This window comes from Tetranychus urticae, chromosome 3 (genome assembly GCF_039701765.1).
Source record: "Tetranychus urticae isolate SD_2017Ah chromosome 3, NJAU_TeUrti_SD_1.0, whole genome shotgun sequence".
Taxonomy (NCBI): domain Eukaryota; kingdom Metazoa; phylum Arthropoda; class Arachnida; order Trombidiformes; family Tetranychidae; genus Tetranychus; species Tetranychus urticae.
Genome location: NC_142960.1, coordinates 13279871 through 13299129, shown reverse-complemented (window position 1 = coordinate 13299129; position 19259 = coordinate 13279871). Strand labels below are relative to the sequence as shown.

The 19259-nt window shown below is 33.8% G+C and overlaps 5 protein-coding genes and 1 long non-coding RNA gene across 6 annotated transcripts; 5 read left to right on the top strand and 1 right to left on the bottom strand.

The window, feature by feature from the left end:
• Nucleotides 1-242: 242 nt before the first annotated feature.
• On the top strand, nt 243-1538 carry LOC149093399 (26S proteasome regulatory subunit 6B). Its single transcript, XM_089268862.1, has 2 exons — nt 243-819; nt 891-1538. The coding sequence occupies exons 1-2, from the start codon at nt 258-260 to the stop codon at nt 1352-1354; spliced, it is 1026 nt and encodes a 341-aa protein (XP_089124988.1). The 5' UTR covers nt 243-257; the 3' UTR covers nt 1355-1538.
• Nucleotides 1539-1685: 147 nt separating this feature from the next.
• LOC107359363 (replication protein A 70 kDa DNA-binding subunit-like) lies at nt 1686-3176 on the top strand. Its single transcript, XM_015925846.2, has one exon. It carries the CDS (start codon nt 1686-1688, stop codon nt 3174-3176), a length of 1491 nt encoding a protein of 496 aa, XP_015781332.2.
• Nucleotides 3177-3733: 557 nt separating this feature from the next.
• LOC149093398 (26S proteasome regulatory subunit 6B) lies at nt 3734-5288 on the top strand. Its single transcript, XM_089269281.1, has 2 exons — nt 3734-4310; nt 4382-5288. The coding sequence occupies exons 1-2, from the start codon at nt 3749-3751 to the stop codon at nt 4843-4845; spliced, it is 1026 nt and encodes a 341-aa protein (XP_089125407.1). The 5' UTR covers nt 3734-3748; the 3' UTR covers nt 4846-5288.
• Nucleotides 5289-6021: 733 nt separating this feature from the next.
• Nucleotides 6022-6867, top strand: LOC107359361 (uncharacterized). The gene has a single exon (XM_015925844.2). It carries the CDS (start codon nt 6022-6024, stop codon nt 6865-6867), a length of 846 nt encoding a protein of 281 aa, XP_015781330.2.
• Nucleotides 6868-7185: 318 nt separating this feature from the next.
• Nucleotides 7186-17833, bottom strand: LOC149093397 (fatty acid synthase-like). The gene is made up of 4 exons (XM_089269280.1): nt 17539-17833; nt 16762-16914; nt 8160-15490; nt 7186-8081 (listed from the first exon to the last, which is right to left on the bottom strand). The coding sequence occupies exons 1-4, from the start codon at nt 17711-17713 to the stop codon at nt 7950-7952; spliced, it is 7791 nt and encodes a 2596-aa protein (XP_089125406.1). The 5' UTR covers nt 17714-17833; the 3' UTR covers nt 7186-7949.
• A 188-nt stretch (nt 17834-18021) lies between these two features.
• LOC149093396 (uncharacterized) lies at nt 18022-19081 on the top strand. Its single transcript, XR_016199894.1, has 2 exons — nt 18022-18465; nt 18598-19081. It is a non-coding gene; the product is annotated as an uncharacterized LOC149093396 (long non-coding RNA).
• Nucleotides 19082-19259: the final 178 nt, after the last annotated feature.

Genomic DNA, 19259 nt, shown 5'->3' with positions numbered 1-19259 from the left:
CTTTGCGAAGTTTAATAATTTACTTTTATCAACAAGAGCTCAGCTGTAGTCAGGAAACAAACAAATAAATACTGGCTGATCGTGCCTCAATTATTTTGTCTAACTAAATTTGATTAATTGAAGTGAATTATGGCAACAATTACTGAACCAATACCTATTCAAAAAAGGTGAGATTTTTATTGTGATCTTTGTATTTCTTATTATTATTAATCTATCATTTACCCTTACAACTTAATTTACAGGATGATTTAATAACTATGTTTGATGCAAAGAGCTCTTATGTTCCGGCTAGTGAAGGTGACTTATCTGATGTCTATACTAGATTGAAAAAGCTACAACGGCGATTAGAATTTCTTCAAGTCCAGGAAGAATACATTAAGGATGGACAGAAAAATCTGAAAAAAGAATACCTTCATGCCCAAGAAGAGGTTAAACGTATCCAAAGTGTTCCCCTGGTTATTGGACAGTTTCTTGAAGCTGTTGATGCTATCACTGATATTATTGGATCAACAACTGGATCTAACTATTATGTGCGAATACTAAGTACTATTAATCGAGAATTACTTAAGCCTTCAGCTAGTGTCGCCTTGCATAAGTACAGTAATGCTTTGGTTGATGTTTTACCACCTGAAGCTGACTCTTCTATTGCTATGTTGAGAGCTGATGAAAAACCTGATGTTAGTTATGCAGATATTGGTGGTCTCGACATTCAAAAGCAAGAAATTCGAGAAGCAGTAGAGCTTCCATTAACTCACTTTGAATTGTATAAACAAATCGGTATTGACCCACCTCGTGGTGTTCTCATGTATGGTCCTCCAGGTAAGATTTTCAGTACAAAATCAAAATGACAATTCTTTCTCTAATCTCAATGTTTTCTTTTACTTAAATAGGTTGTGGTAAAACTATGTTAGCCAAAGCAGTTGCTCATCATACCACTGCATCTTTCATTCGTGTTGTTGGATCAGAATTTGTCCAAAAGTATCTTGGGGAAGGTCCTAGGATGGTCCGAGATGTGTTTAGACTAGCGCGAGTAAATGCCCCAGCAATTATATTTATTGATGAAATCGATGCTATAGCAACCAAGAGATTTGATGCTCAAACTGGTGCTGACAGAGAGGTTCATAGAATCTTGTTAGAACTATTGAATCAAATGGATGGGTTTGATCAAAGTAATAATGTTAAAGTAATCATGGCCACTAATCGGGCAGATACTTTGGACCCTGCTTTACTCCGTCCAGGACGTTTAGATAGAAAAATTGAATTCCCGTTGCCAGATCGTCGACAAAAGCGTCTTGTTTTCTCAACCATCACTGCAAGGATGAATCTCAGTGATGAAGTAGATTTAGAAGACTAAGTGGCTCGACCAGAACATATATCTGGTGCTGATATAAATGCTATTTGCCAAGAGACTGGTATGGCTGCAGTTAGAGAGAATCGTTATGTCATTCTTCCAAAAGATTTCGAAAAGGGTTACAAAAACAATACTAAAAAAGATGAAGCCGAACAAGAATTATATAAATAAAATCATGGAATCAAGATTTTCAAGCAGCCTACTAAAGTGATTCTATAATTGTTTCCCTTTACCCTGCATTTAATTGATTAATTTCCATAGTCGGTCAAATCTTTATAAATCAATGCAAAAATTGACCTTTCGTCTATGACTTCGTCGTTTGACTTATAAATTGATGGAAACTAATAATTGTGATAATGTCATAATAGTTGTAACAGGTGCTAAGCTCATGGTTTCTGGTTCTTCTGTTAATGAAATCATTGGTGGTCCAGTTTCATTGGAATATGGCAAAAAATCAAATATCAGTGCGCTGGATTTATTAGAGGCTGGTAATTCTAAACATGGGTTAGATGATACACAAGAACGCAGAGACACAGGTCAGATGGCTGTTCCCATTTCTTCAATTAATCAGTACATAAAGAATTGGACTATTCGTGGCAGAGTAACACATAAAAGTGCTATTAAAACTTGGAATAATAGTAATGGATCTGGCAAATTATTTACATTTAATTTGACTGATGAATCTTGCGACATAAAAATAACAGCATTTCGTGGAGAGTGTGACAAATATTTTGACATCGTACATTTTGGAAAGATTTATTTTGTTGGAAATTGCACTGTTAAAGAAAGCAACAAGAAATATTCTGATACCAAGCATGACTTTGAATTGGTCTTACATCCTGGCAGTATAATTAAATTGGATAACAACAATGATACTGGATGTCCTAAAATTCAATTTGATTTTGTTAAGATTAGTAATCTGCAGAATATGGATTTAGAATCTGTGGTTGATGTTATTGGTGTATGTAAAAATGCTGGTAATTTGGCAACTGTTAGTTCAACAAAATTTGGGAAAGATTTAAAAAAACGAGATATTTCCTTGGTTGACGACTCCAAAATGGAAATTAATTTTACTTTATGGAACAAAGATGCTGAAAATTTTAATGGTGAAACTGGTTCTATTGTTATTGTTAAAAAGGCTCGTTTAACTAATTTTGGAGGTAGAAGTTTGACAACAATTGCTTCAACTGTTGTAGATGTTAATCCTAAAAATTCTGAAGCTGATGAACTTACTAAATGGTTTGCTGCTGCGGGTCGACAACTCAAAAGTGAAAGTTTAACAATGGCGTTTGGTCGAAATAATGATACCACACTAGTCAATTTGGATGCAATTACAAGATCGAATGTTGCAATTAGTACAAATTCGATGTTAATTATTAATTGTATTGCAACTGTTATACAAATTGGGAAAACAGTTTCTTATATGTCTTGCTTAGGATCTTGTAAAAAAAAGTTAATCGAACTAGAGGATGGTTATTACAGATGCGGGAAATGCAACAAAAAAATTATAAAAGGGGAAGATCGGATTATTATCAAACTATGTATTGCAGATGCAACTAAATCTGTGTGGGTTTCTGCATTTACTGAAGAAGCTGAAAAGCTTATCGGCATGAGTATTGATGAGATTATATCTGCTACATCTAATGAAGAATCAAAGATTGATTCAATTGTTGAAACCATATTATTTAAAAAGTATCAATTCCGTATAAGGAGTAAGCTTGAGAGTTTTAATCCTGAGATTAAATCTAATATTATTTCTGTATCACCCATAAATCCAATTGCTCATATGCACAATATGTTGGATTCAATTAATAAATTAATTTAACAATAATTATTTATATTTATTTAACTTATTTAATCATTATATATATGATAGTTACATTATACATTCTATCAGTGTGATATCATACATTCTATAATATCAGGCATTATAGAATGTATATTTAAATCTAAAATTATACATTATATAAACTCTTATATTATAGAATGTATAGAAAGTAGAGCTTGTTATCCAGAGAGCCTTATGAGTCCACTTTCTCTATCCGGAAGTATTAGTAGCTTTTAAATCTTGGTTTAATAAATAATTAATAAAAAATTGAAAATATTTAAATGATAATAAATTCTACATTTGTAATTGCCGCTTTGCGAAGTTTAATAATTTACTTTTATCAACAAGAGCTCAGCTGTAGTCAGGAAACAAACAAATAAATACTGGCTGATCGTGCCTCAATTATTTTGTCTAACTAAATTTGATTAATTGAAGTGAATTATGGCAACAATTACTGAACCAATACCTATTCAAAAAAGGTGAGATTTTTATTGTGATCTTTGTATTTCTTATTATTATTAATCTATCATTTACCCTTACAACTTAATTTACAGGATGATTTAATAACTATGTTTGATGCAAAGAGCTCTTATGTTCCGGCTAGTGAAGGTGACTTATCTGATGTCTATACTAGATTGAAAAAGCTACAACGGCGATTAGAATTTCTTCAAGTCCAGGAAGAATACATTAAGGATGGACAGAAAAATCTGAAAAAAGAATACCTTCATGCCCAAGAAGAGGTTAAACGTATCCAAAGTGTTCCCCTGGTTATTGGACAGTTTCTTGAAGCTGTTGATGCTATCACTGATATTATTGGATCAACAACTGGATCTAACTATTATGTGCGAATACTAAGTACTATTAATCGAGAATTACTTAAGCCTTCAGCTAGTGTCGCCTTGCATAAGTACAGTAATGCTTTGGTTGATGTTTTACCACCTGAAGCTGACTCTTCTATTGCTATGTTGAGAGCTGATGAAAAACCTGATGTTAGTTATGCAGATATTGGTGGTCTCGACATTCAAAAGCAAGAAATTCGAGAAGCAGTAGAGCTTCCATTAACTCACTTTGAATTGTATAAACAAATCGGTATTGACCCACCTCGTGGTGTTCTCATGTATGGTCCTCCAGGTAAGATTTTCAGTACAAAATCAAAATGACAATTCTTTCTCTAATCTCAATGTTTTCTTTTACTTAAATAGGTTGTGGTAAAACTATGTTAGCCAAAGCAGTTGCTCATCATACCACTGCATCTTTCATTCGTGTTGTTGGATCAGAATTTGTCCAAAAGTATCTTGGGGAAGGTCCTAGGATGGTCCGAGATGTGTTTAGACTAGCGCGAGTAAATGCCCCAGCAATTATATTTATTGATGAAATCGATGCTATAGCAACCAAGAGATTTGATGCTCAAACTGGTGCTGACAGAGAGGTTCATAGAATCTTGTTAGAACTATTGAATCAAATGGATGGGTTTGATCAAAGTAATAATGTTAAAGTAATCATGGCCACTAATCGGGCAGATACTTTGGACCCTGCTTTACTCCGTCCAGGACGTTTAGATAGAAAAATTGAATTCCCGTTGCCAGATCGTCGACAAAAGCGTCTTGTTTTCTCAACCATCACTGCAAGGATGAATCTCAGTGATGAAGTAGATTTAGAAGACTAAGTGGCTCGACCAGAACATATATCTGGTGCTGATATAAATGCTATTTGCCAAGAGACTGGTATGGCTGCAGTTAGAGAGAATCGTTATGTCATTCTTCCAAAAGATTTCGAAAAGGGTTACAAAAACAATACTAAAAAAGATGAAGCCGAACAAGAATTATATAAATAAAATCATGGAATCAAGATTTTCAAGCAGCCTACTAAAGTGATTCTATAATTGTTTCCCTTTACCCTGCATTTAATTGATTAATTTCCATAGTCGGTCAAATCTTTATAAATCAATGCAAAAATTGACCTTTCGTCATCAATTACAAAAACCACCACCTTTACATCACCTTAGCTAAAATCATTATTGTTTTAGGTCTTTTATTTAATTTACCAATCATTTTAAACACGTTTGAAGATGTAATTTGTAAGTTTAGTAAAAGAGATGATATTGAATAATCTTTGAACTTTAGATAAATTGTAGATTTGTTTGCTTAATTAGGTTGTTATCATATTTGAGTTAAATTACAGTTTACTGAAGGTTGTACTTTGGTTACATTATTGCCATAAATGATTATTGATTGTATCTTTATATATCTTGATTATGAAGGCTATCTATTTTATTTAATTTAAACCCGCATGTTATTGAGGCTAAGATTTTCGTCTCAATTAGTTGTGTTACTATGTAATTTTCCTAATTATGTATAATTCTGATGATGCGCCAGTGTTACAAGAATGGATTAATGTCTCAGTACTCAGTACAGTTTAATTAGTTTAACATTAGTACTTTCATCATGTTACGTATTTGTGGTTGCTTTTGTTTTTTCCTTCTCTTTTTAATGTTTTTGTGGTTTTTGTTTTATATCCAGGCAGTGTGAAAATTCGATTTCATTAGGTAAGTTATGGTTTGAACCTAATTATTTTCATAAATAAATTATTTTTATAAATCAATGCAAAAACCACCACCTTAATATTAATACAAAAAAGCCGCGCAATAATATAGTTTTGTATCGATTGTAAAGGTGGCATTATGATCGCATTATGTTATTTATTCAACTAGGGTCTGGGGGCTACCTTTGAGGAAACAAAGTACTAAATCTTGTTATTTATTTTGTTTTGTTTTATTTGTTATCAATTGTACCTTTAATGGTACTCGTTAAGGAATAAACGTGTGAATATTTTTTAGATCATAATGGACGCTGAAAGTGTAAAAACTGGACTTACCATCATCAATGAGCTTAAAGACATGATCCTATCAAATCTGACAGCTGCTGGTAAAGAGAAAGTTGGTGAAAAAATCAATACAAATCTTGATATGTTGGCTTCAATAATCAATGGAAATAGTGTATCTAATTGTAATGGTAATGCTCAAGGAAATGCTAACTATGAAGCTGAGATTTTAAAAAGGCTTAGAGCAATTGAGGGTAAACTGGATATGACACCTAAAGAAACTTTTCCTGACAAAGTGATAACACATTCAAGAGCTTCACATCGATTATTTCATGGATCTCATTTATTATCGGGAGCTAATGCTAAATTTCAAAAAATACTCAATCAATGGTATGGTGTACCTAAGCAATCTTGGCGATGTATTTTTCGTGCTCAAACACATAACTTCTCAGCTGATTCCTTTCATCGTCACTGTGATAATTTTGCTCCTACCTTTACCATCATTTTGGGACATAATGGTGACCTGTGTGGAGGCTTTACAGATATACCATGGAGCATACCTGCTGACCCAAAGGGACGTTATATTACTTCAGAGAAATCATTCCTCTTTAGTCTGATTAATCGTGAATCAACTGATCCAATTAAATTTGATGTTATTAAAAAGCGCTTTGCAATCGTTCATCATCAAAGATATGGACCAATATTTGGTGGTGGTGCTGATTTAGCTTTATCAGACAATTGTGATGCAAACATGGAAAGCTATTCCAATTTACCTCATTCGTATGATGGGGAACATGCGAATAATTACATACTCATGGGACATTATTATTTCTGTGTTAAAGATTATGAAGTTTTTACCATCACCTGACAATTTTTACTGGTTTTTACTATTTTCATTATTTGAAAATACATTAATTCATTGACTTTTCTGGTCTGGAACAGAAAATTGTTACTTCTTGATGACGCTTTATTGAAAGCATGAGATTTCCATTATAGTAATTTATTACAACTCAATCAGGGAGAGTTATTGTTAAAAATCCCTTCAATCTTGGACTTTGTAAATGTGAAAATAAATTACGAGTTAAGGAGTTTAAAGTAATCAGAAAAGTACAAAAATTTTGAAATCAGTTTACTTTGATTAAACCATGGTTAAACATTGTATTATAGAAATTAATTTAAAATTCTATTAATTATATTATTAGTTTAATTTTTGAAGTGGTGATGTATAGAAGTTCAAGTAAATACATGAATTGTATAAATTTAAAGTTTGTAAACTTCTCAGGATTCAATAATTATAAAGTGAATAATTTGGAAGTTGATACAGGAAATCTGAATGAATTAAAGCAAGTTTTGTCAACAATTTTGTCTTTTTCAAATATTTCGAGGAAGCAGCTTAAAAAACAAGATTTCGTCTCATAATGGTTCAGCTTTCTGTCAAAATGTCCAGCAAATTTTCATTACGGAATGAGAAAAGACGTCAACAATTTATCTTAAATAATACATTCAAAACCACTGATAGAGTATAATAGTTTCATTGTTAAATAAAGTGATTATGATTCCCAGTCAACTAGCACATACACGACAGAAATGCGGTTGAGGTAACTGACAAGTTAGATGGCAACATCAGTATTGTACACTTTCGTATAAAAATACAGACTTTGTAAATGACAAAATAAATAATATCTAAAAGGTCTCGATCTTTCAACTCTACCTCAATTTAACCACTGAGCTGTTAATTAATAATAACAATTCAAATGTTTTTAAAGTATTGACCAGTTATCGGTACCGACACTGTTGAGGTAGGTATCGATACTCTTGTGTAGATTAAAATGTTGTGTTTTACGCGAAAAACGCAAAGAGGATTTTTGTATCATTTCTGGTGCTGGTTACGTTGTAACGTTCGCTCTAGTTTGTATGAGCTATAAGTTTGGGTTGACTGGGTATTCAGCTTTAATTTTGAACTTGAGTAGAGTTGGTGCCTTCTTGGCCAGTGAAAAATTCATCCACAATTTTGTTAATAGCATCCAAATTTTGTGCGATTACTGTATGATGGTTTCCATTGAAGAATCGTTCGGTTCCCAACTGTGGATAAAAATAAAAGGTAAATTGATTAAATGTGTTTGTTTATTTCCATGGAACTCAAAAAAACACCAAACTTACCCTGATTCCGTTTGTGACATTTTTAAAGGTAGATAAATCATCTTTAGCTCTGATATGAACAATTTTAAATAAATGCGATTTTATTTTTGGCTTATACTTGAGAGTTAATTGTCCTTTCTGTAAAGTTAATTCATTAATTTTAACTATACTGTCTGCTTTAACTTCATCAAGACCATTGTTGAGTAAAATTGTTTTAAATTTAGCAAATCTTTCACTTCGGTTTGGACAGCTTTTCAGTTCCGAGTCAAATTGATCGACATCCAATTTGTGCATTACTCGTTTAAGAGTAGATTTTATAAATTCAACTTCTTGAGTATTTGAATCATTGCAAGCATGAGTATGTACAAGAGTAGCTGCTGCATGTTTTAATGTTTCAGGATCAGAATCAATCAAAACTAATCTGGAAACAATTGGTCCTTTCCCATTATTTGTCAAATAGCGATTTTCTAACTCGCTTGAAACAGCAAAAGCCACAAGTCCACCAAATGAATAACCAAGCATATCTATTTTATCATCGCTTTGATGTAGTTTAGTCAGTTGGTCAGCCATATAAATGGCTGCTGCTTCGAGTGAGGTAAATGGAGCTAAATCATAAGTCCAGTTGAGTCCAATAACTGGTCTTTTGACTCCATCAATCAATCCTTGCATCAAATCATAGTTACCCTCAATAGGAGGCAAATAATATACTGGCGATGTTGATTTATCAAATTGATTGTGTTCATTTAAATTGTGTGTCAGCTTTGTTGGGATTTGCAGCAATAAAAGTGGATTCAGAGGTAAATTTGAGGAATCATTGGTTTCTCCTGGACTCACACTAGCGGCTTGAGTACCATTTTTAACTTGTTTAGAGAATTCTTTGAGTTTGGATATTTTTAGAGCACGAATTTCCCGTGAATTGATTGAGATGTTAAACTGTTTCTCGAGAACTTGTTGAACTTCAATTGCCATCAGCGAGTCCATTCCAAGTTCACCTAAGGTAATGTTAGGATCAAGTGAGTTGATGTCCTTAATACCAAGAATATGGCTTATTGATTTAATTATATCTCCAGAGTCTGTTGCTAAAGATTTCTTATCAAATGAACGAACCAAACTTGATAAAACAGGAACAGGATAAGCCAATGCTCGTGAAAGAACCGAGAAACAGGAATGAATACGCTGTGCTGCAGTTCCTCGAATCGATTCAACTTTGACACCCATTTTTTCAACAACAAACCCAACATCACCAACAAAACCCCATTGAATGGCTAAACCATGAAGACCATCTTTATGACGCTCTTGACAGATTGATTCCATGTAACTATTGGCTAGGCCATAATTAGTTTGACCTGGATTACCCCGACCACAAGCAACTGATGAGAAGACGACAAAATAATCACAGTCAGGAGCAAAAGTTCGAGTCAGTTGATCCAAATTACGAGTAACTTTAACTTTAGATGAGCATACTTTCTCATACGTTTCTTCATTTTGGTCTGCCATTAAAGCATCAGACAGAACCAATGCACAGTTGAATATTCCACCAATACTACGAGATGATATTTGCTCAAATAAATGGTAACAATCATCTTGATTGGTTAAATTGTGCTCCGAGATCGTGGTTTGAACACCAAGCTGGGCAAATCTTTTTAGACAGTAGTGGTGGTAAGCAGATTTTGGACCGCTTCGTGAGTTTAAAACCAAATGACGAGCACCATTTCTAACCAGCCAACAAGCCAATTCTAAACCAAATCCTCCAAAACCCCCAACAATGATGTAAACTTTATTTGGGTGGAATTGAGGAGATTTTATTGATGTGATACCGAGAATGGGATTTGTGGATGGTGAAAATGTTTGATTATCTTGTGTAGAGATTTTCTGGTCTTTGCTGTCATTTTCTGGCTTCACTTTGATCAGTACTTTGCCAATGTGTTTACCAGTTGCCATAAAACGAAAAGCTTTCTCAACCTCATTGATTTCAAAAACTTTTCTTGGTAAAGGTCTGATTGTTCCTCTAGCAATTCCTTGTTCCATGAAGGTGTCAATTTTACGCTTTTCTTGTTCTATTAATGCCTCTTTACCATTGACCCAACCATTAGGATCAATAAATGAGTCCAATAAAATTCCATGGAAGGTTTTTCCTTGATCAAATAGGCCCAAATTTAGTTTATTGTTTTGCATTATATCGTATTTACCAATCTCAAGGAACCTTCCACCTGGAGCTAAACATCTAACACTGGCTAGAAGTTTGTCTTCAGATAATGAATTAAGAACAACATCAACACCATAACCATTTGTATGACGAAGTACATGTTCCTCGAATGAAGTACTACGAGAATGTGCAAAGCTTGTAGCATCCAAAGAAGGAAAGTGTTTCTCAAGAAACGCTCTCTTCTCTTCTGATCCGATTGTTGTAAATACTCGACAATTCATGCTCAAAGCAATATTGATAGCTGCCAAACCAACACCTCCAGTACCAGCATGAATAAGTATCGATTCACCCTCTCGAAGTTGTCCACGAATAAGAAGAGCATAAATAGCAGTGGCATAAACAACTGGAACAGTTGCAGCGTCTTCCAAACTCCAAGATGATGGAACAGGCCATGTAAAATCATTTGGCCCAAGAACCACTTTTGTCGCTAAGGCTCGATAAGGAAGCATTCCCATAACTCGATTGCCATTAGCATCAACACCAGCATACTCTAAACCAATAGGTGTTTGCATTTGAACCTGAGATCGCCAATCTGGATTAAGGTTTGAAGGCAATCTTCCAGTTGCATGCATAACATCCTTAAAATTAAGCGAGGAATAATTGATTTGCACTAATGATTGGCCTTTATTAAAATCAGCAACTGGATTAAATTGTGTCCACACAAGCGAGGAAAGATCACCCGGTGTTAGACATTGAATGTAGGCATCTTTTGCCACAGTTAAACATTTTTTATCATTTTCTGGTTTGGATGGGATTTCGAGGTGACAATAATCACCCCAACCCAATTTGTCATCAAAAACGTTGAATTTACAATCAATGGCAGCAATTTCAGCAAATGGCGACTTATTAAAATTGACAGAAGTCAAATCAATTCCTTTGGAACCAGGTCGAAGAGCAATACAGCGAAGTCTTTGCCCATTTGGCTCTAAACTTAAACACTTAATAAGACCAATAACACTTGTATCTGATTCATACTTTGAAGTTAACCAAATTAGCGAATCATCTTCAGTTTTGAGACAACTTTTCAGCTCCTCAAGCCATGAATATTCAAATGGATTAACATGAACAACTTTGTGTTTCTCAACCTTAATTGAGTCTGGTGCCTTTTTAAACATGAGTCCAGTCAATGGTAACAAATCAGAGTCGATATAACGTATGCTCATGCAGATCCATTGATTAGCCTCCATTTTCTTGACTAATTCAGTTGAATCAATCACATTTGGAATGTAATCTTTTAAAAGACTTCCCAGGAAAGGAGTCGATTTCAAGTCGGTTAATTTTGTTGATGTTTCTCTCGTTAAAATGAGAAGATTGCCATTGGGTTTCATGATTGAATAAATTTTGTCCAAACATTTAATCAACTGGTCAACAGAGCCATTTGTCAATTTGTATATAACCAAATCATTTTTACCCAATTGACTTGGTGCTTCAGATTCAATTAGATTCCATATAATCGTGTTAACTGTACCTGAAAGTTTATCAGCAGTTTCTTGATCAACAGGACTTGATCGAACCAAATTGTAGGTAAGTTTCATTGAACCTAATGATTGTGCATCGACAAACGATCTAACAGAGTCAACTAGGAACCCTTGAGAATCATTAATTTCAACAACACTCAATTTAGAGCAAGGATCACCGGCATAACACTCATGAGCAGCTGCAGTAACAACAAATGGACGCAAAAATCGCTGGTTACTATGAAGAATAGCATTACTACCAATTAATAAATCATTTGGCAATGCTTTTGTGATCTCAGTTGATGGCGATTCTCCTCTAATCAAAGAGAGTAGATAATTAGCAAATGAATGCTGATCTAGTTGAAGATCGACTGTATTTTGAAGAGATTCAATTTCGTTTTCTTTTACTGATCCAAGTCCAAGATATTTTTGTTTCAAGACAGCAATAAGTCCATAAATTAAAGTGGAGTATCTTTCAATTGATTTCTGAGTCATTTCATCAACAGCTGAAGTCTCATTAAATGGAATAAAATCGTACGACTCAAGAGAAACTGATTGGTTTCGTCTATTGGTATCGGAAGCAAATAAACCCTTGACCCAAAGTCCATTAGTAGACAAGGTTTGAGTGATTGGATCATGAGTAACAGTGAACTCAGGACAAAGAGTCTCTGTTTTCTTGTTTGAATCTTCAGATTCAGACTTTTGTACCTCGTTAGGTTGGTGACTTTTATTGAAGCAATTAATAGTCTCCATGATAGCAGTTGGATCGCAAACTAAAGATTCAAAGCCAGTAGGAATATACAAATCACGGTTGTGTTGATTTGAAAGTAAAATTAACTGCAAGGCTGAATCAGTGAATGTTATCCAGGTTTTAAGAAACCGAAAAGTTGAATCGTGAGTTCGCTCCACAATGGATGCAGCTTTAAGCTGAGTATTGGTTGGTTCACACCATTTTACAGTTCCTTTGAGTCCAAATGAAGAAGCAGAGTTTAAACATCTGAAACTGGGCCCATAATCGTAACCTCTAACTCTGAGCTCTTTGTAAATATCTTGTTCACCAAGCATAACCTCATTGTCAGAGTTTATCTCGAGCTGGGATAATTTTGAAAATGAATCTTTTACATCTTCTAAGTTAGGATGAGCATACACTTTTCCAGTAGCAACAACTGTACCACTTTCAATAATTGCAAAGGTTCCATTGTAAGGTAAGTATTGGACAGTAAATTTAACTTCCTTTTCGGGTAAAACGGTAGCTCTGATTAATTTAATGTCACGAAATTCAACTGGAAATCGAGTTACTTGGATTTGATGAAATTTGGCTGCAACATGCCAGGCACCCATTAAGAGACCAGTTGCTGGATAAAGGATTCGTCCGTCAATCTTGTGATCAGAAAGATACCAATCTTCTGCATTTGCTAGGTTAACCTTAAAATTAACGCTTGTTGATGCTCGGAATGGATTGAAATATTCGGGAAATTTGAACACTTTCCAGTCATTTGAATGGTCAAATTTAATTAACGAGTGTAATGATAATGTATCAACGGGAACTGGATAATTTACTGGTTGATATAGATTTTCAAGACAATAGTTGAGGCCTTCCTTTGAATAGAGTTGACCCAAGCATGAAAATAAACTCTGTCCAGAGATAACTCCTCTTGAAATGTCTGATAAATTGTATTGAGAGAATTGATTCAATGCAAGTTCATTGTTTATCTTTGAACATTTAAATGGCTTATTATCCATATTGAGAAGAATGACTGAAGTTTTATCTTCATCCTTTAAAATTTCCATCGTCTTGATATAATTGTCAGGATAAAGAATCTGCTTTATTAGATAGTTCTTAAATGAAACTAAAGATCCATTGCTTCCCGGGTTGAGGAGGAAATTTGTTGATCCAGTAAAATGATGAGAGTCATTTGCATCAACACAATCAGTTGATTGGACAGGATATTTGAAAGGAATATTTGACAATTTCAATGAAATTGTTAGATCAGCCAATTCCGAAAACGGTCCTGAAATGAAACAGGATTTGTCCGATTCCTTTATGGAGCGGATTGCTGGTGAACACAATGATTTGATTTGATCCCAAGATGATTGAACCTCTAAAACTGGACTGACAATTGTTTGATCAGCAGTTTGTATAAAATGTCCAAACCAATAAGCGATAAGGATTACTTTTTGTTCACTTAATGAGTTTTTCAAATAAAGATTTACCAAGGATCCAATCGAGCGAGTTAAAACACCTTCAATCGGCAGTTTGATCGATTCTAACAAATTAATCATTCCCAGTTGAATAGCAATTGAAGTAACAATTGATTCCAAAGGATTTGTGATTCTTTGCTCTCTATAAACTAAAGCCGATAGATTAACTTTGAAGGGTTGCAAGTATGATGATAAACGGTCAATGGTTTGTGAAAAAACTGGTAAATTTCTGAACGAAGAGTCGATGTTCATTAAATTATTTGATGCAGTCAGGTAGACCTTTTTATTCTGGGTTGAATCAAAATTATCTCCAAGGAAATGAGTAAACTTGTAACGTCCGACTTCACCTTCAACCAGAGTATAACCACGGACAGGCATTCGTCGGGTTTCTGAGTATTGATTGAATAAACCAAGAAAAGGTTTAGTTAAAAGTCGCTGAGATTTTTCAAGGAAATTTTGTATGAAATGAACACCATCATTTGAACGACCGGCAATGTTGATTAATCGAGGTAATCCTGGTAATGTTATGGCATAATCATCGGGTGAAGACTTTTTATTATGACCTTTCAGAATGACATGAACATTTGCACCACCAAAGCCGAAACAATTGAGTGAAATAATTTCTCCTTCAAATGGTGTGGTTGAGTTAACAGGAACTATTGTTTCATTCATCAAACCTTCAATTCGTGGATTAGGCTTGGAAAAGTGTAAATTACCAGGAATTAAACCTTTCTGGAAAATACAATTGGCTTTAATTGTTGCACAAAGGCCTGAAGCTGCTTCTGAGTGACCCATGTTTGACTTTAAACAACCAATCATTAAAGGCTTTGATTTATCTCGATTGATACAAAAGACATCATGAATCGCTTTCATTTCAACTGGATCACCGGCTTGAGTACCAGTTGTATGAGCTTCAACGTATGATACTTTAGTTGGGTCCAGTCCAACCTCAGTGTAAGTTTCATACATCAATTGTCGTTGAAGATTAACCGATGGAAATGATATGCCTTGATCTTTATAACCATCAGTGTTACTGCGACAGTTAACAATGGTTGAGTATATGCGCTTGGCATCGGCTGATTTTTGCAGTAAAATGCAGCAAACACCTTCTGACCTTCCATATCCATCGGCAGATTCATCGAGACATTTTGATCGGCCATATCTGGAGACCATTTGAAGATCACGAAATTGAAGGGTAACAACTGGAACCAAGCAAATGTTGTAACCAGCAACCAAAGCTTTATCACACAGGCCTGATTTAATTGCTGTGAAGGCTTCATTGAGAGCTGCAAAACTTGATCCACAGGCTGTATCGAAATGGCAAATCGGTCCTTTGAGGTCATAAATGTAGGGAATCAATGTTGTATAGATTTGTCTGTAGTTGGGAACATCCAATGGTTCCTCACCCCAGGCCATATCAGTTTCTTGGAAAGATGAACCATAAAAGAAACCAGTGTTTGTCCCTCTCAAAGAGTCAACGTCCAGACCTAAAGTCAAAAAGGAGTTGAAACATTTACTTTAATATTTAATTAAGGGTTGATTGTGCAAATTTTAATCTAAAACATTGACCGTCAATATGAATACAGTAAAATAGTCAACAATGTAACAACTCAGGGTTGCCTCAACACTTTCCACCCCAAAAAAACATCTATGGTGCCAACAATGTTTACATTTTATCAAAAGATTAATCGTTTTAAATGGTAAATTATAATTTCTTCATTTTACCTTCTTACAATCATGATAAACAAATGTATTCAATAACCTCCATTGAATATCCTTGATACTTCACAGCTTGGCCTTTTAATATTAAAATGATTGCTTTCTCTTCCTTCCTTTCAACTTCAAGGATTAATTACAATCTTCTAGTTTGCAAGTGTAAGAGATATTTAAAGCAGTTAATCAGTTAATCATCCTTTTTATACCCAAAATAAACAATTATACAAAACTATCTTCAAAAGCCTGGAGCTCAAACTGACCATTTTATAATGCAACTGTAAAGTGTTTCACATCAACGAGGTTAACTCGTTTCTATCAAGCTTTTGTTTCTAAATCACAATCAAGGTGAAAGATTCCCTTGCCATTTCTGATTTAGCATATCAACTCATCAATTAGTGGACTCGACTTGATTTTCAATCATGTTTCAATCAATCTAATTTGACATCCCAATCAAAATCTCATTTGCTTGCATCAATGGGTTCATTAATTAAATGATAACTTATAATCAAATAATCAACAGGGACAATTGAATTTGATTAAAGCAGTTTAATCCTGTATTCAAAAGATTGACCATATTGATCAGAATTGAATAAATTAATAACTAAAGCTCATAGCTCATCTTTAAGTGCTGCGTTTAATCTCAGTTGATTATTTAAATTGATGAAGACTGACCCAAGTCTATAATAATTGATTATAAATGGTAATTGGGGCTGCAAAAAAATTAATTGAATATCGTTAGATAATCAAGCAAATCAGTTGAACAGTTTTTTGTTTTCATATTATTAAACGGCTATAAAGTTGATCAAAATTGAAACAAATCAATATTCAAACATTTAATAATGAAAGCAAGGTTGATTGATAGCGACACGTTATGAGAATGAAATATTCATTAAACAATCAAAGGCTTATAATCACCAATTTGGTTGAATTGGTTTTGTGTTGATGATCAATAGCTTTGTTTTTTTTCTAGTTCAATTTAGTGATTGTATTTTAAATTATTGGTTAATTGAACATTAAGATTCACTGTGATTAAGAGACTAACCTGAATCAATAATGGCTTCATATGAGACTTCAAGTAACTTTCGCAATTGTGGATCCAAAAGGTCAGCTTGATGATCAGAGATTTGAAAAAGTTTGGCATCAAATTTGTTTAGGTTACCAATTTGACCGCTTTGGTAAGGAAAATCGTTGCTTCCTAAAAATCAATACAATAAGTGAATATTAAAAGATAAGTCCAAGAAGGATATTTCAGGGTTAGGAGTTTTGATCAACAATCAAATTAACAGTTAGGTCTATCTTTTGACGCTTGATATATCATGAGTTTTTACGCATCATAGAGCTCGATACAGGGCTAATCAACTGAATAGACTTTGGTTAGTAATTAAGATCCATTGGATGATGATTATTAAAGTAAGGATTAGATGCAAACCCTCTCATTAGGAATGCAGTTGAATGCTAAGTCCTCATAAGTGTAAATCAAAAGCAATTTCAATAAAATCGGTTACAATATTTGACTGCTAATAAATTACAAAGACGTTAATTGTCAGCATTAATGAAGGTGTAAACTGGTTAATTGGTTAATTTATGGCTATAATTCATAATTTAATTGCAATTTGCGTTTTGATAAATGCTAGTTTAGATTGTAATTTAAGTGCGATGTAAATGTCTGAGAAAAGACACTTCAAGTCGGAAAAATTAACACGAAAACCTAATTTGTTTCTCGTTTCTTTAACTTATCAATTTATGCGAGATTTGAGTAGCGTTTTTGGTTAAGTGATCAAAGAAAGTGTTAAAGATAGATTAATTGAAAGGTATTTACCTGCAGGGAAACGCTCATTTCCACCGCTCATCATATCAGTCGAGTTGAACAGATTGTCTAAAAATTGGTCAACTGACTCGGATTTTGGAAACCGTCCAGAGATTCCAGAGATGACCACATCATCTTTGACTCTCCATTTACGACGGATAAAGTTATCGTTGAATTGCACATCCATGATTACCAATATACGGTTGAACGCTACAACCAATGGTAATACTAGGTACACTTAAGATAATAGCACCACTCAATAGTAAAGTTGATTAAACAAAGTTGGGAAACAATTTGAATGGTTGATAATTCAATCGTTTATTGGATTATCCATTTGACGATGGGATTGATGAAGATGCTACTGATTCCAGACACAGAAATAATGTGATAAAAGATGAAGATGATTGAAGATACTGAGGGTGAGTGAGAAGAAGCATAATGATAAAAAGATGACTGTGAATGAGTTGTTTAGCTCCCAAGGCATTCATCCGTTTGGTGTATACTGTTAATTAAAAAGTTAAGCTAATATTTTTAATCGCTCCGCCTCGGAATCTCCTTCTATCTTTCCTTCACGGCCAACTTTCACTAGGCTATTAATTTGCAATTTCATCTATCATTTAGCGATTCCCAATAATCTAGAATCTAGATCAGCTAATCCATTATCTGATCCAGTAAAAATCCTGATCTGATACAAGACAATAGACGATTCAAATTTTCGCTCCCTCACTGGCTAGCCATATGATAAACCATTTAATGCGCCTTAATCTTGAGCTAGCAAAAAATTTCTTATTTTTTACGTTGACTTTTTATACTTAATTATTGAAACTTCATTGCCACGACTTTTATTTTAATGATTGTTCACCTGATACATTGTACAATTATTGACCATTAAAAGGATATTGATTCGTTTCATGATTGATTTGCCCTTCCAAATATTGGGTAAGTAAATTCAAGAAAAAAGCTATCTTATTGCCTATGAACATTCATTGTTGTCGACAAATCTTTAACCTTTTTTTTAAGGTTTTTTATGCTTCAATTTTCTAATTCTTCTTTCTCTATTTCAATAACTAGGAACACGATATAATCTATTGCCGCAGGGTGAACCTGAATTTGGATGAGAATCTGGTTCCATCTTGTCCTTCTTCCAGTGCTTCTTCTAGTCATTCTTTTTTTCTGAAACTTTTACTTGCTGGGGTTTTCCACTCTTCTCTGTTTACATGAGCATATTGCAAGTTATTCATTCCAGCCATTGACGCTCAATATTAGTATCATCATCATCATCAGCATCATCATCATGCTCATCAATATCAAAATCATGTTTTTCTTCTCAAATAATATTACGAGTTCTTCTTCTTTTTTCCATCAAAGTCAATGAAACTAACCTTTTTCAAACAACAATTCAGTAAACAACAACAACAACCGCACAAACTACTCTATCAACTTTTCATAGTAAATGTTGAAATAATTCAATTCAACATTACCTTGTGTATTTATTAATACTTTTTGTTTATTAGTGTAACTTGCATATTAAACAAAATTGGTTAATTTTCATTTATTTTTTTTTTGTTATTCTTCTTCTTCATTTCTGCATTCATCTTATTACCTGAACATAGTCAAGGTGATAACAATATGAAGGTTATCATTTAGATAAACGTGCTCAATTAAACCCGGAATCATATTATTACTATTTTCATTTTTCATACCTTCTAAACAAGTAATTAATATGTTAAAAA